Source organism: Aythya ferina (genome assembly GCF_964211825.1).
Source record: "Aythya ferina genome assembly, chromosome: 3".
Lineage (NCBI taxonomy): Eukaryota > Metazoa > Chordata > Aves > Anseriformes > Anatidae > Aythya > Aythya ferina.
This window is the reverse complement of record NC_140298.1, coordinates 65605467-65622276: the sequence shown is the minus strand read 5'-3', so window position 1 is coordinate 65622276 and position 16810 is coordinate 65605467. Positions and strand designations below refer to the sequence as shown.

At 37.9% G+C, this 16810-nt stretch overlaps 1 protein-coding gene across 5 annotated transcripts in view; it reads left to right on the top strand.

The window, feature by feature from the left end:
• Positions 1-16810, top strand: part of MMS22L (MMS22 like, DNA repair protein) — a 96338-nt gene that overhangs the window by 10080 nt on the left and 69448 nt on the right. For all 5 annotated transcript variants that reach the window (XM_084512600.1, XM_084512597.1, XM_084512599.1 and 2 more), the window contains exons 5-10: positions 3316-3403; positions 3494-3671; positions 5373-5466; positions 7386-7516; positions 11461-11574; positions 12742-12921. In XM_084512600.1, coding sequence (XP_084368726.1) covers positions 3316-3403; positions 3494-3671; positions 5373-5466; positions 7386-7516; positions 11461-11574; positions 12742-12921 — 785 coding nt within the window. The remainder of the gene's footprint in view (positions 1-3315; positions 3404-3493; positions 3672-5372; positions 5467-7385; positions 7517-11460; positions 11575-12741; positions 12922-16810) is intronic.

The following is a 16810-nucleotide window of genomic DNA, read 5'->3' as shown; positions in this document are numbered from 1 at the left end:
GCCTGTAGCGCTGCATGGGGTTGTTGTGGCCAAAGTGCAGGACCCAGCACTTAGCCATGTTGTACCTCATCCCATTGGCCTCTGCCTATCAACCCATCCTGTCCAGGTCCCCATGCAGGGCCTTCCTACCCTCCTACACTCCCCCCCAACTTGGTGTCTGCATACTTGCTGTGGGTGCACTCAATTCCCTCATCCATCAATAAATCATCAATAAAGATACTAAAGAGGATGGGCCTCAACACCAGCTTCTGGGGAACACTACTGGTGACAGGTTGCCAGCTGGATTTCACTCCATTCACCGCTACTCTCTGGGCCCAGCCATCCAGCCAGTTTTTAACCCAGCAAAGAATGTACCTGTCCAAACCATGGCTACCAGCTCCTGAAGGAGAATACTGTGGGAGACTGTGTCAAAGGCCTTGCTGAAGTCTAGGTAGATTATGTCAACGGCCTTTCCCTTATCTACCACGTCAGTCACCTCATCATAGAAGGAATTGAGGTTGGTCAGGCAGGACTTGCCTTTCATGAGCCCATGCTGACTGGGCCTGATCCCCTGATTGTCTTGCATATGTTGTGTGATTGCCTTCAAGTTGACCTGTTCTATTACCTTACCTGGCACTGAGGTAAGGCTGACAGGTCTGTAGGTCCCTAGGTCTTCCTTATGACCCTTCTTATAGATCGGTGTCACATTAGCGAGTCTCCAGTCATCCGGGACCTCTCTGGATGACCAAGACCACCGATGGATGATGGAAAGAGGCCCAGCAATCACATCCACCAACTCCATCCACCCTTAGGTGCATCCCATTGGGACCCATAGATTTGTGGGTGTCTAGCTTGCCTAAATAACCTCTTACCCAATCCTCTTAACCAGTGGAAAGTCATTTTCTCTCCAGGTTTTCTCTTGTTTCCAGGCTCAATAGTGCATGGGGGCTAGCCTTAGCAATGAAGACTGAAGCAAAGAAGACGTTCAGTAACTGCCTTCTGCGTATCTGCCATCACAAAGGCACACACCTCATTTAGCAGCGCACCCACATGTTCCTTAGTCTTCCTTTTGCTGCTGATGTATTTGAAGAAGCCTTCATTATCCTTGATGTCTCTTGCTAAATTTAATTCTAACCAGGCCTTGGCCTTCCTCATTGCATCCCTGCATTCTCTGACAACGTTCCTATATTCCACCCAAGTGGTCTGTCCCTTCTTCCACATCACGTATGCTTTCTTCTGTTTAAGCTTTCACAAGAGCTCCTTGCCCATCCATGCAGGTCTCCTGCCACCCTTGCTCAACTTCTTTCTTGCAGGAATGCATTGTTCATGAGCTTGGAGGAAGTGATACTTGAATATTAGCCAACTCTCCTGGACCCCTTTTCCCTCTTGGGCCCTGGCCCAGGGGATTCCTCCAATTAGATCACTGAAGAGGTCAAAGTTATCTCTCTTGAAATTCAGGGTCGCAGTCCTACTTTTTGCCCTGCTTCCTCCTCATAGGATCTTGAACTCCAACATCTCATGATGACTGCAGGTGAGACTGCCCTCAACCTTCACGTTTCCAACCAGACCATCTCTGTTTGTTAGTACCAGGTCCAGCAGCGCCCATCTCTTTGCTGGCTCATCTACGACCTGCATCAAGAAGTTATTTGCAATGCTCTGCAGTAGCTTCCTGGACATTTGCTTTGTTGTCTTCCCAGCAAATATTGGGATGGTTAAAGTCCCTCATAAGAACTAGGGCCTGGGAATGTGAGGCAACTTGCAGCTGCCTGTGGAAGGCCTCATCTGCTTTTTCTTCCCGAGTCAGTGGCCTCCTATGCTTCTATCTTGCATTTAATTTCCTGTCTACCTGAGTGGGCTTTGGAGACTTGTTTTGGACAACTGTGTAATATGGAGACGATATGAAATCTTTTCTAATGCTCTGGGTTTTTTTTTGCCTTTCTTTGAAAATGCTTGATCTGTGCTGAACACTGTACTGTTCCTTTTCTGTTCCACTTGTTTCACTGATAATGTATACAAAACATTTTGCAGTGAATTAATGTAATATAAAATTTTGCTTAAACAGAACTTCAAAGATAAAATAATTGTAATTGCTATATAGTGGCAGTAATATCTATAAATATTTCCATTTGAAGAGAGTGATTTGGTGCACTAAAATTGTGGTTTGTTACCACAGTAGATGCTTCTGTCAGGTAGTGGTGAACTCTACACTGGAATATTATGGTCCTTGTGCCAGTTAATTTGCTGTACTTTCTCAATGAGTGCTGATGCACAAAAGATGCTGAGATGGACATATATGCAGAAAGCCTTGTTTGTGGGGACCATAGCAAGTGGCATATCTAAATTTCAAAGTTACCTTGTGGCAGATGGGAAGAAACAAGGGAGAGAACAAGCAAGAAAAGCGAAGGGAAAACTCCCCAGTGGTCATCTGGCTAGAGGAGCAAATTGGGTTGCCTTCCCCTGGATATGCAATTGAGTGAAGAAGGCAGCAAAGAGGTTTTGCCCTGCTTCTTCTCTAGTGCTATACAGTTTTCACTAGGGTCTTCTCAAAATACTTGTTTGCTGTTCCCATTCATGGGGCTCTTAACAATGATTGCGTTGTGCTTAATCAGATACAAGTGTTGCAGGCTGACTGGTTACTAGGCATTTATGTATATACATTATCGGGCAGTTGTTATTGGGTATTTAAAAGACTATATTTACCTTGTTATGCATCAGTTTTATTTTTCTGTAATAAATGCTGAAAGCTAGAAAACAAGGTGTGGGGAAAGAGGCGGAGAAGCAAGTGGAATTGCGAGGCAGCCACAATAACTAAACAATGGTGTACAGAGCTACAAATGAAAGGCAGGATACAGGATTGTGAATGAAAGAATCTTAGCTTCACACATCTTAAGGCACTGTGCAACTCTTCTTAGGAAGAGAAGTTACAAAGCATGTTTCCAAATAATGTTATGCTTATGAGTTTCCCTAGGAGAAAAGGATTTTGAGAAATCGCTTCATACTTAAATTTTTTAAAGGTCTCTTGGAAGCAGACATGGAGCTGGGCAGTAGGGCTGAATGGTTTGTTCTAGCACTGATTCCTTGTCCCTGCTTGTCCTTGGTTTGGATGTTTTCTTTTGCCTTTGTATGGGCATATGTGTCCGAGATAGTAAGATAAGGGATGGCTCACTCTGGCAAGATGGCATTTGGAATTGGGTGTTTGCCACCAGGCACCTCCCAGGTTGGTTTCAGAAAAGTGTGTTTTTTTACTGGTCTGTTTTAATTCCTGCGGGGAATGCACGATACATGGGTCAAAGTGTGGCCACATCTGATCTAAGCTATTGATCTCTTTTACTTCAGGTCAAGCTGCAAACTTGCACTCTGAAGCAGAGGGCATCAGGCGTCAGTGTATTGAGTTTTTGCATTATGTGAAAGTTTTCATCTTCAGGTGAGACGTGCACAATTTACTAATTTATTTTCTAAGCTTTTTATAGCTGCATCTTACCCATTTTCTGATTATGTGTGTGTGTGTGTTCAGGTATCTGGAACCCCCTAAAGTGGATAGTGATGGAGTACTCCACCCATATGAAGAACTAGAAGCCCAGTTACCATCACTGTTGGTGGAAGAGCTTCATACTTTGACCCTGCACATTGGGCACCTTTGTGAACTCCCTAGTAATGTCCTGGCAGCATTCACTATTCAACACCAGGCAAAGGTTGATAGCTTTTATAATTTTTAATTTTGTTTTGTGAGAGTACGTATTCAGTTTGATTAATTTTGTCTGAATAGAAATTAGTCTTTTTTCAAATTAGAATTATGATTTATGTTTTCTTTCTTTGTCACTTTATAAACTAAATGTCATCCCATACTTGGCTAGCACACCTAATGAGCTCTGGATTTTATGTTGCTTTGTAAAAATTATTTTTATATTTGAATAGCTTTTGCAGTTATTCCTGCCTTATAGAAACGATAATACAGGCAAATATGTAGGCTTGAGTTAGCGTAGCATGTTTAAAAAATTCCTCACTATATGTCCTTGATAATGGCTAGAATTTCTGAACTTCCTGGTAGGAGGCTGTCGTGGTTTAACCCGGCTGGCAGCTAAACACCACGCAGCCGTTCGCTCACCCTCCCCCCTCCCTCTCTGGGACGGGGGAGAGAAATGGAAAGTGAAGCCCGTGAGTTGAGATAAAGACAGTTTAATAAGACAGGAAAATAATAATAACAAAATAATAATAACAATAATAACAATAATGTTACAATGGTGATAATAGGAAAGTAATAATAATATGTACAAACAAGTGATGCACAATGCAATTGCTCACCACCCGCTGACCGATGCCCAGCCTAACCCCGAGCAGTCCGGCCCCCTCCCCCCGGCTAGCCACCCCTATATATTGTTTAGCATGACGTCAGATGGTATGGAATACCCCTTTGGCTAGTTTGGGTCACCTGTCCTGGGTCTGTCCCCTCCCAGCTCTTACTGCACCCCCAGCCTGCCTGTTGGCAGGACAGAGCAAAAGGCTGAGATGTCCTTGGCTTGGTATAAGCACTGCTCTGCAACAATTAAAACATCGGGGTGTTATCAGCACTCTTCTCATCCTAAGCCAAAACACAGCATTCCACCAGCTACTAGGAAGAAAATTAATTCTGTTCTAACTGAAACCAGGACAGAGGCGTATTTCTTAAGAATACATTTTGAAATGTGATTCAAAGTAGGGAAAGAGTGTGCATATAAAGAAGAAAAGTGCAGAAATGGAAGTTAAGCAACTGCAGTATTGAATGCAAGTAAAGTATTACCCCACTAAGATTTGTGCATATATATAATTAATTAATGTTTTCAAAAAAGAAAAAGGGAATTTCAATCTTAGATTTCATAAGCTTATATCTAGAGAGGAACAATCCACTGACCAGGAGCATTGTAAATCTTTCTGTTCATTTAGTTTGTCAATAGGTCCACTGTTGAGCTAACGAAAGAAACGGTAATTTCAATCAATCTTTAAGGAAGAGAGTAGTGAAATTTTGAAATTACTTTAAGAGCATACTTTACTTTAACAGTGTGTGTGCTACCTGATAGCACACACACTGCTAAAGTAAAGGTTTTTTTTTTTTTTGCTGGAAAGGAAAAAATAACTAGTTTTAATCTGTCAAGCCTGAATCAAGACACTGTTTAAATTGTAGTTTAGATCATATTAAAGACTTCACAGGCATCCTCTACAGAGAAGGTTGTCATGAAGGTTTCTTTTTTCATTCTTTTAACTGAATGACATGTTTATATGTTATAGTCTATTTGCTCATATATATCCATAATGTTTACTGCAGGCAAAATATATGCCCGCTTTTTGTCTGTCTTAGTACAGTGTCCAGAATTCACTAAAGAAAAGTTACAAATAAATGTGTTTATTCTCAATCACAGATCTTTCCACCATCATGGCATTTATTACACCTTCACTTAGATATCCATTGGCTAGTGCTGGAAATTCTTCATGTACTAGGTGAAAAAATGATGAGTAAGTATACAATATTTTTCTTGAACTTATTCTTGTATGTATGATGGATTTAGATTTCTCATCTTAATTTGTCCAGAACAATTTCCTACTTGTAGTAGTTCTTAAGCATAGCTTTATTTAATTGGCTAAATTCAATTTTGGTGAAGGTAGGTTTGATTTTGTGAATCTTATGAAATGTTTGGCCTGTGTATCTTGGTTTAATTAAACTTCCCTACATGTAGCTCAAATTAAATGGAATAATATTAGGGATTTCTTCTATCAAAACTTGACCAAGATTACAAAGCTTGTTCTTGACTTATGTTTGCAATGTACTAAGTATTTAATAGCAAGACACCTTTTGAAATTGCAAGTATATTGTAAAAAGCATTTTTAACAGTGAACAACAGTTTGATACGAACAATGTAGGAAGAGTTTCAAAGGATGGACCAGAACAGAGAATCTACATTGCTAACTATATACTACACTAAAAAAATACTGGACAGAGGAAGAAACCTTAGTCAGAGGACTTTGTTTAAAAACAGCCAACCAACAACAACAACAAAAAACTTATTGGGCTTTAAAATGGCAAAAAGTAGTTGTTTATAGAAACTATAGAAAAAATCACAGAAAGCAATTGCAGTAGTTTGGTGGCTGAAGAAAAATTCTTAAAATACAGAAGTGAACATTATTTTCTTTGTGATAATTATGTGTATTGTTCATCTCCATGCTAGCAAAATCACAAAAATATGTTTTCTCCTGTAATCAGTACCACTGCAACAAACACCCTCATTGTTATAAATTATCTATATAATTTCTGTAAAGGAATTGCTACAGTTGAAGTGACCTTGAGGTTTGAAAAGAAAGCATTGTATGTTTAGCCAAACTAATGGTATGGAAACTCAGGTTAGCTTTCATGAGCTTTGAGTACATTCAGAACACAGCCTTCCTTAGCTTCATGCATTTTCATTGATTTTGCATGCCTGTTTCTGGAGAATGTATGGATTGGCTGTTCTATAAAACTTCCAGGTTTCTCTTTATGTTTGATTGGGGTCCCCTTTTGGGGACCTTTTAGAGAAGGGATAGGCAGACTGTTGTATGTAATTTGTCCTCCAGAATTCTGTATTTATTTCTAGGTAAAGTTCTGAGCAGTAATGTAGTAATCCATTTCTGTAACAGAAAGATCGTGCTTTTTAACAACAAAATTCACTAGTCAAGATGTGTCTGTGCGTATTATTTTGTCTTGTATTCTGTGTACCTTGTAGAATTCCTTAGGTTCTCATCTCATTCTGTAAAGCATGCTGAATGGGAACTTCGTGCTGCTGAGACCAGTGGCAAGGTTGTGGATTTGGGGCTTCACCCTGCATTTCCAAAAATAAACTACAGTATTGTTCTATGTATCTTCTGTTCCAGTGATGTCAAGGGAGTTGTACCATTGGAAAACTTGGGAGATAAGATCTCATAGCCTCTTAACTTTACCTTTTTATCTGTGTTAATGTCTACAAATGCTGAAGCTGGAATGTGATCATGCCAGCTTTTTACATCAACACATCCTAAGGAAAGTGTTAGACCTCTCTAGAATTGTTTGTCATCAACTTGCATATCTGCAAAACATGTTGTGATTTCAGAACATGCGCACTGGCATGTGACAAAGGGGAACCTGCAGAAAAATAAATCTTAATTTCCCTGCAAAACTGTACCAATTAAAGGCTGTAAAATGCCAAACTATTCAACTGTCAACCAGAATAATATCAGACTTAAGTGTAGTAATGAAAGGATTAGCTTGAATTTACACTGGACGAGGATTTCCAAATGAGTTTGTAAATTAAAATTACATACAGCTCAGCAAACCAATCCTAAGATATATAGGATAGGAAACAAATCATGTCTTTCTTAACTAAATAGATGTAATTTATTTATTTATTTATTTATTTATTTTTTAGGACAAGTTGTGTATGCTAACAATTTCATAAATCTAACTGGAGAGAATTTAACCAGTAGCAGTTTATTTGAAACACACTGTGGAAATCTTATATCTGATTTAATAAGCTTGTCCATCAACAAGTATATGAAGGTAACTTTTTTCTTTTATATAGGACATGGGTAGTTAGATACTTCTTTCAGGATACATGTGAATTAGATATTGTACCAATGCATAGATGACTTCTTACTGCTAAGTTTTAAATGTTATGTATGGCTTAATATCTCCATGTTTTAAAGAGTGTTATTTGTTAGGAGCTCAAATTGTGTTATATTTATTCATGACCATCTGGCAGTTGAATGAGGGAGTACTATTGAAATGCACTGTGTACAGAGCAGAAGTGAGTGCCACATTTCATAAGTTCAGTGTTCCAGGTTTGATGCCAAACATGGCACAGTCTAAAAGGTTTAGAGCTATAGATGAAAAAAAAAACTTTTCAAACTCTCAACAGGAACAAAAAGAATAACTGTAATCCTGGCAGTAAGTTAACTGGACATTTACAGAATGTCATATTACAATTTATTGTTACATTTCTCCCGTTTCTACAACCTCATCTTTCTCTGACAGCTCTTTTACGTTTGTCAAGGGAAAACTTTTTTTTTTTTCTTTCCTTCTTTAGCTGCAGTGTTTTTCTTGCTTGTTTTGAGCACTCGAAAGCTAGAAACTCATAATAGCTCCATATATCAGCTAGTAAAAGAGCTGTGCAATCTTCCCTGACTGTGTTGAAACCTTCTTTAGATAGGCATGCGTGATCTGTGAATACAGGACTGAACTGAGACCTCCAAGTAGCAGTGACCACTATATAATTTATAATTTTCCTGGTACACAGACATGAAAAATGGACTCCCCTTTATTTCATATTGCCGTTTATGGAGTCAGTGGGAAAATAGCTGTAGCAGCATTTGATAACTGTTCTTTTAAACTGTCTCTGGAGAGAGTTGTCTTACGTTTTAAAATCTATTTTAATCTATTAAATTATCAGATAATACTGCAACCTCCTCCCCCTCTCAAAAGTCAAATAGATGAGAGTAAATTTTTTAAAGGAAGATTCAAGTAGTATCTGTTGACCGTTGTGCTTGATGCTTTGAAATGCCACATGTTTAAAATGACAGATTCATCCTACTTCCACAGCGCCACATTACAAAGACAGAAGATTGTTTTTCTTCAGCTCTCCCTAGGATTGGGCTGCATATCTTAAACTAGTTACATTTGAGATTGATTTCTGAAGTGGAGCTTGGACGTGTGCTGGATAACCCCTCTTCAGCTGGTGCCTGTTCTAGTAGCCTTTAGTTCCTCCTCTAGTATGCGGTTGTTGCTGCAATCCAGTAATGGACGTAATGTTCCTCAAAACTGTTGAAAATGCAACTGAGACCCATAATAGATGACAATGTCAGCTCATCACTAAAACATGCCTTAAGCTTTGGGCTGAGAATACTCAGAAGCACAGCTTGTAGCATTTGTGAGTATTCTTGGAAGGTAGGACATAAACACCAATCCTTTATACTCGTTTTCAAATCTGTGTTTTGGGGAGTTGTAGTGTCAAGACACTTGACAAGGATCACATGCTGAGCTCATTGTGCCCTGAGATACATTTGGCAGAGACATATATATCCCTTCTTTCTATTCTCAGCAGCACATCCCTGGCACCAGAGCTGTATTACCCCAAGTTTACCACAATTCTTACCAAGATATTGAACTCCTGATGTTGCAAGAGGAGATCCAGACTATCTCTGAACGAAGCAATATGGGTTAAACAAAGGATAACTGAGATTTCTATACAATGTGGCTTTGATTATATATAATATGGCTTTGATACTACTAGCCATACTCTATCCTGGTCATATACTGCACATCTTGCAGAAGAGATCCTGCTGTCCTGTAGAAAAGCACAGTAGTAGGTACAAATTGCTGCAATAACTCAAGGTAAAAGGCCTAAAACTCTTAACTTGTAAGACAGGTTGTGTACCTAATACTTCCATAAAATTCCCTGGTGTTAGAGTGCATCTGCAATATGCAGGCTGTTCCCTTCTGAGGGATCTCATTGCTGGTGAGTCATAGCCAGAGTATTTTTGAGGCTGCTTCAGTTTTGGGAAGTTAGCAGTTAAATAATGAATTTTTGATAGACTTTACTGGTCTCTCTGATGATTATTCTCAAGATAATATTTACATAAGATTAATTTAGGTTATTGAGGGATTCCCATAATAGATCTTTAGCTAGAAGCATGTGGAGGCATAGGCATATGAAAAACTCTAAGTGGCAAATGTGGAATGTGAATAATAGAATTATTTAAAATATTCCAGTCTTGGTCTCATGAGATTCTTAAATTGATGCTGGGTCCACCCTGACAATTTCATGGGGTAAGCAGGATTTGTTATCAAAAAACAAATTGTTACATTTATTTAATACATATGAAATGTAATTTATATGTTAAATACATATAAAATCATATTTATAATTAAGTGTTACAGTATTTAAATCTAATTTGGAACTGTATGAAAACAGTCATTGCAAATATATTACTCTAAAGGTGAATGATGAATAAAAAGTCTGTATACTTATAGAATATTATGCAGATTTGAAACAGAAGTTGAGACTGGTGATATACTTGTTCTTCTAATTGTGAATGCCATTTTTATTCATTCACTCCCACTTCTGTAATGTCTCTTTCACACAGCTTCTACTGTTATTGGCATTGCGTATTTTGATTTAATTTTTAATTTACACTGTTAGGTTGCCAAACCCAGAAATGATTTTAAGTCCCAGTGTGATATGAGAACAGTTGTGCATGAATGGAGCAGGGAGAGCAAGAAGATATAAAAATCCAAGATTCAACGCATCAGATTTAGGTGTCTAGGAATTAGTTGGCTAGACCCCTAGACTCCTTTTATTTGTCATGAAAGTATAGCAACAGTTTTTCATCTTGCAGTGTGTTAGATGAATGGGTCTCTCTAGGTGTCCATTCCCCTCTATTGGTTTAAAAGGGGTGTAGGTTTACTGTTCAAACTTGGAGTACTGACTGTTTTGGGATAAAATGAGTTTAAGCTGATTTGTCTTACTCTTTTCTTACTACATTTCTGGCATTTTGTCCCTGCTGAAGGTAAAATGTACTGAATTATGTTCCTTAAGCAAAGTTTTTTGCACCTTTTTTTTTACTCTCTCTGAATACAGCACAGTAGATTCATAGGTCCTAAGTAAGTAAAAGTTTTGTCTATACTATGATTATTTTAAATACAGTGCTGGTAGATCTTAAAAACATTGAAGCGTAGAGAGAATGTTCGTGTATTTAGCACTTCCTTTAGCTGTTTTGCTTATTTTGTTTCACAATTCAGGGAATGTAAAACTGAAAGATGAATCACAAGAAGACAGCTTTGCATTTGAAATGCATCAGTCTGAGTGAATTTTGTTAAATATGGAATAGTAATCAGATAACGTACATGACTTGAAATATGCTGTTTTCTGCATATTAAAAGAATGCCTTGCAGTAAATTTACCGAAAAGCAGATTTTGTGAAATGTTGTGGGAACATTAACATCCTCATGCCAACAAAAACATATTCTAGTAGCATTATGCCTAGTCATTAAGGATTTTTCAGTTAAAAATAACAACAATAATAGCTATTAAATCATTTGAAATCTTTCTCTTATCTTCCCCAAAACATCAAGAAAATCTAATCAATCATTTATGCTTTTCCCTACTGTCAGAGAACGAAACAGTATTTATTGCAATTCCTTTTCATTTAGGCCTCAGAAAGCCATTTTCATTGCATTAAATAATGTTTGAAAGTGGCTCAGAAGAAACTAAGAAATAGTACAACCTATAATGTATGTAAAATCAGGAAACAGTCTTTGTAGTATGAGAGATGTCTTTTGACTGTTAATGGGATAATGCGCTTTCCAATCTGTAATTGTATCCATATTATTTAACTGGGGGGAAAAAAAAGTGTGTGTGTGTACAGGAAACAGGAAATATTGGTACATAAAACGCAACTTCAAAAATAATATTTCTCTGAATTGTTGTATTGCATACTGTCTTTTAGGTGAGACCTTCTGAGGCTCTTACTAGTCACCATTATCCCTGTATCTGCATTAAAGAATTGTGGATTCTACTTATACAGCTTCTGGACTTCAGAAATAAAGGGTCTCACACAGAGGTAATCGAAGAATACTGTTACATATGCATTCACGTTACATATGCAGTGTAGTTGCCAAATGTTCCCAAACTGCCCTGAGTGCACTAGTTCACATATCTGACAATAGAACTGAACTTCATTTTTGCTTTAGAAGGACTGCGTGCTCATGGTGATGCTTTAGGCCACATTCTCTAATGTGCATCAAGTCCTGACTCTAGGTTTGCAGTATACTATTTGATTATGGCCTAAGGTACTGTTAAACTTGGTAGCTACTTGTACTAAGGAATGTGAAGGAGCAGACTGAAAGCTGTATAGTAGGACATGTTGGAAAAGAAAACATCTTTACACATTTTTATTAATCTTTTGCAATTTATGTATTATATCACACAATGATTTATCTCCAGGTATTAGAAATGTAAGTACAGCAGACTAATGATTGATCTAGCCCATGTTCCTGTCTTTGATACCTGTACCTGAACTACCTATAAAAGAGAACGACTTGGATTTTGATGCTTGTAATTGTAGCATCACCCAGCTCAGGTGGTTGAAATGGAAGTGCAAAGAAGTTCCAGAGAGGTTTTGCATAATTAGGGAAGATGGGTACAGTCTGTAGGAAGACATAATATGATATAAATAGGAGTCTGAGCCAAAGAGATTAATCAGTTTATCAGTATTGTAACGGACTGACTTTGAACAAAGCAAGGAATCTGAACCTCAGTTTGCTATCTTCCAGATGGATTCTCTACTATTTACTACTCTCTCTTTCTTTGTTAGGTTAGTTTGGGACTAAGAGTTTTTCAAAAATCTGTTATTTCAAGTATTCATTAATGAACTCTACTATGAGCTGTCATGAGTACAAACCTGGTGATCCTCTCTTCATTGTCATTCCATACGCTCTTAATTTTGCCTGTGAAGTGTCTTCCTTGTGACCAAAGGTTTTACTTTCACATTGCTCTCTACTGGTATTCGAGGGAAAGCATCCTAAAATAGCTCCAGGTTTTCTCTTGTAATGCTGAACGCTAGTCTCTGTTATTTCCTTTAAATGACTGTCGCGTTGCTTGTTTTCTGTAAATAAATAAATAAATAAAATAAAAAATGACAGTATTGTGGAGAACATTATTAAGGTAGGCTTTAGCATTCAACACAGTTCCATTTTTATGGAACAGTTTATTTTTGGATTTTCTACAGTGTTTCTGGAGCTTGGTGAACAAAAATCTAAAGAATATCTTTGAAAGACCAAGTGGTTCTGAAAGGAAATCTGTTTTTGAAACAGTTCAGTGTAAAGACCCATTGAGCTTTAGCTGGTGGATTATTACTCATCTGGCATCACTCTACCAGTTTGACCGTAATGGAGATCTAGATGAAAAGGTGAGTATGCTTTTTTTCTAAATAACTCAAAGTTACAGTATTTTATTTAGGTCTCAAACTTTGCTTGGTTATTTTTGTTGACAGAAAACAGTTGATGTTGTTTTAAAGGATTTTTCATGTTTGTTTAAATGAAATCCTTCAACGTTGGTAATATTAAAAAGCACTTTGTACAAGTCACTAAGCAGTCCAGTAGCCCTTGACATATTTCATACACCAGATATTCAGTAGGTTACTGTATTAAGGAAACTTGAAAAATCTGTGCTAGTTGCTAGCACATATATTTAATGATGTAGTGTGTGTTTTAAGACTGTCTGCCTGTAGCATAAATGCTTCACTGAGTTTGCTGTTCTAGGAACTGAGCACATTAGATTGTACTGTGTGAAATATAAACCTCAAACATTAACTGTGTAGTTGGTAATGCCACTTTGATGGGGGGGAGTGGTAGCTCTGTTCTGGATAAATTCTAGTCTGGCTAATTGTATTCTCTTTACATCACAACATTGGCACGTTGACATGCATATATGCACATAGCTTAATTTTCTGTGATGTCTGGTACTGGCAGACACTGTTTAAAAACTGTTAAGTTCAAGCTCCTGGCAGTAAATGGCAAGACATTTACCTTTAGGGCATGGTCTTAGCTTTTCCTTCCAGCTGAACTAGGCTAGACCGTGATTATTGACTTCTTTTCTGAGAATTTTGTTGTGAGGGACTTGACATTGCCATGTATTCTGGGAAGGGCTTAGGTAAGACCTGTGCATGCCATTCTTGCATGTCTGTAAGTTGTATGTGAGGTTACACTTTGGTACTGGTGCATCAAATTCTTGCATGGACCTCACTGTAGTTTTCTGCAGTTTTGGAGCATGTAAACCTCAACTCTTTTTTCAGTCTCTCCGTCTGGGATTCATCCTGTCTAGTTTTAACTTTGTAATCATTAATTTAGAAGGAAAAGGGAACTTACTGAGGCAATTCATCTGTTTTGAGTGGTATGAAAACTGCCAATTTTCCTTAATAGACTATAGAGGGAGCTGACTAGAAGCTAGAGATAGCTGAAGACCCAGAAATGTAGCTGGTTTGTTGTTTTGTGTGTTTATTTTGCATTTCAGCTGGATTTCCCCAGTTACCTAAGCATCAGCTCTAAGTTTCTTATGGAGTGTCTTTTATTATTTCTAATTTAATTATGTCTATTAAAAATGTATAGGTCATACACCCTTTTTCTCCTAAAATATTTACTAAGATTTCAAAAATGTTTCCCATTTTAACATAGGATGGAGGATTAAAACCTTGAAACATGTTTATGAACTGCAGACCTATGCAAAGGGAAGAGTAAGATCACATCGGTTGATCAATTTATTTTATTATATCTTTTCCTCCCCTGTGCAATCTTTAGGTTTTTAAAAGCATTAGTATATAAACAGTGTATGAAGAATGTTGACATGTTGTACTTCTGTGAATGCTTTCAATCCTAGGTCAAATTAAACTTTCTAATTAAATATTACTTTAATTGATTCTTATCTTACAAACTTCCTGAAATATCAAAAGCAAAAAAAGTGATAGGGAAGGTGGAGTAGCTCGGTGGTTGAATATTTAGTTAGAAAACTCATAACTATCTCTGTTGGCTAGAAGTTCTGGTGAACATACAATTTCTGCTACTTGTGGGTTGACAGATCCTTTAGGATCCTACGGTACTGGGGTGGGAGGAACCACAGTCCATAGTATGTTTCAGAGGGACATTGGGAGGATAGAATTACTACACTCCTTGCTTATTAGAGGAACTTAGATGGAGAGAAAAGGTTATTCCCAGGTTGAATACAGAAACTAGTGTGGAGGAGACATTTATCTTGGGTTCCTTGTATTTTATGCTCTAATCAAAATGCAGTGATACTGTTTACTTTGATCATTGTTTTTTTTTTCCCCGTCTCTCATAGTGATACATACTATGTATTTAGCCTCATGAGAGATTATTTTTTGCCTGAGGCACTATATTATTTAAATAAGCCAAGCAGACATTGAATGGGGAAAAAAGAGTCCTGGTGTTCTTATTTTAAAGTAAGAATCTGAGATGCACTGACAGGAAGTGATTTGCCCAAGATTAAACAATATTTTTTCCTTAGAGCCCATCTGGGAGAAGAGAATTTCCAAGTCCCAATTTGTAAATCACGAGACCATCCTGTGCACACTTCTTTTGATGTTTCCCATACTCTTTATGTTCAAACTGTTAGCTGTGCCTCACATTTTTTTAAATCTTGTTGTTTGTCCAGGGTTCCCTGTTCTGCTGCTACTGGGGCTTATAAAAAAAAAAAAAGCAAACCTGTCAGCAACAAGAATGTAATCTGTCGTAAATAGTTGATGGTAATAATTTCTTTTTCTTCCCATGAAATACATCCTCAAACACCCTTTGAAGATAGTAGGATAAAATTTGATATAAATTTGTTGAAGTCAGTGGAATTACATCAGGACTCAGTGTAGTCCTGTTTTGTTGGTTAAACATCTGACGTGATAGCTTCATGACACATGCTTTCTTTTAATTAACTGTGATCAGAGGTGGGAGGGTGATGTGTCATAATGATGGTTATTCATGTGCTCCCTAGCAAAAATTGCCTCTAAGCCTATGTCATCTGTGGAAGACTTTCAATTTTTTAATGTGGTCTGCATGGCCTTGAGGTTATTATGAAAGCTTTTAAAATTCTAAATAGATTTCAGACTTGCTTCTTTTTTATTTTTCCCCTTTAGCTCATATAATGTAATTTCAAATATGCAATGATTCATATATATTGAATATATATTTCATACACATGAAGCCACTTTTAAAACTAGAAAATTTCTGGCACACAGCTAGAAAATTTTTCCCTCTGTGTTCTGAGGGATGCACGGTGTATGTCTCTATCCCTAACCCCACATTCAGGTTCCACTTCACTATTCTGAGAAGCAGGATTTAAAAAGCAGATGGGACCCAACGAGAAAAATTGCCACTTCTGAACATTGCAGGGGTCAATTTCAATATACTGTGGGCTAGGGAAATATAGGCAGAATTACTTGAGGCTAAGAATTCTTGCCTTTGAATAATTTGAAATGACTGCATAGCAAGATATGCAAACATGGACTTCCAGCTGGGAAGCCTAGGATGGATCTTACAGGTAGTCAGGTGTTAGTTTCTTCTGCAGAAGTTTCTCCCCGAGAACCCAGAGGGTCTCAGCTTAAGTTTTTTGTTTCAGGAGCAGTTTTACTTACTGTGAGGTCTCCAGGTTCTGTTGATTTTAGGATTCTTTGAGGGTGGAGGGGGGATATGGTAAGCCAGCAGGTTTGGACTAAGAGATGCAGATTCTACACACTCTCTGACAAGAACGGCTTTGAAACAGTTGCTATGCCATATTGCCAGGGTAGCAGGGAATACTGTTAGGATGTAAATGCAGTGAGATTTGAATGAAACGTCTGTTAAAAGGCAGAGACAATTGAGGCTGCAAGAAGGGTGCAGCAGGTTGTTGGTGCTGTTCTTTCCTGAGTCTGGGCTGAACCCGGGTGCGTTCTGGTAATCAATTCCAGCTGGTGTCAGGATTTTGCCCTAAATTACTCAAGGATCCTGTAAGGTGATCTGCATACTGCAGCTGGGCTGGAACTGTGGCTATAAACACCTTTCATATAACTTGTGTGCCCTTGGGCTATGGGAGTGCTACAAGCATGTTCTGAGCAGGCTGCTCCAGTCAACCAGAGGTCTCGTAGCCATTTAGTGTGATTCTTTAATATCCATTTATCTCTGATAAATCTGGCCTTTGAGCAGTCAATTAACTTTACTTGGAGTTTGCAGTAGGACTGTGTAGGTAATCACACAATATCAGTCTCGAAATTATAGCAGTCAAAACACAAAGCAGTGATGCAGTGCTTTTTCCTTCTG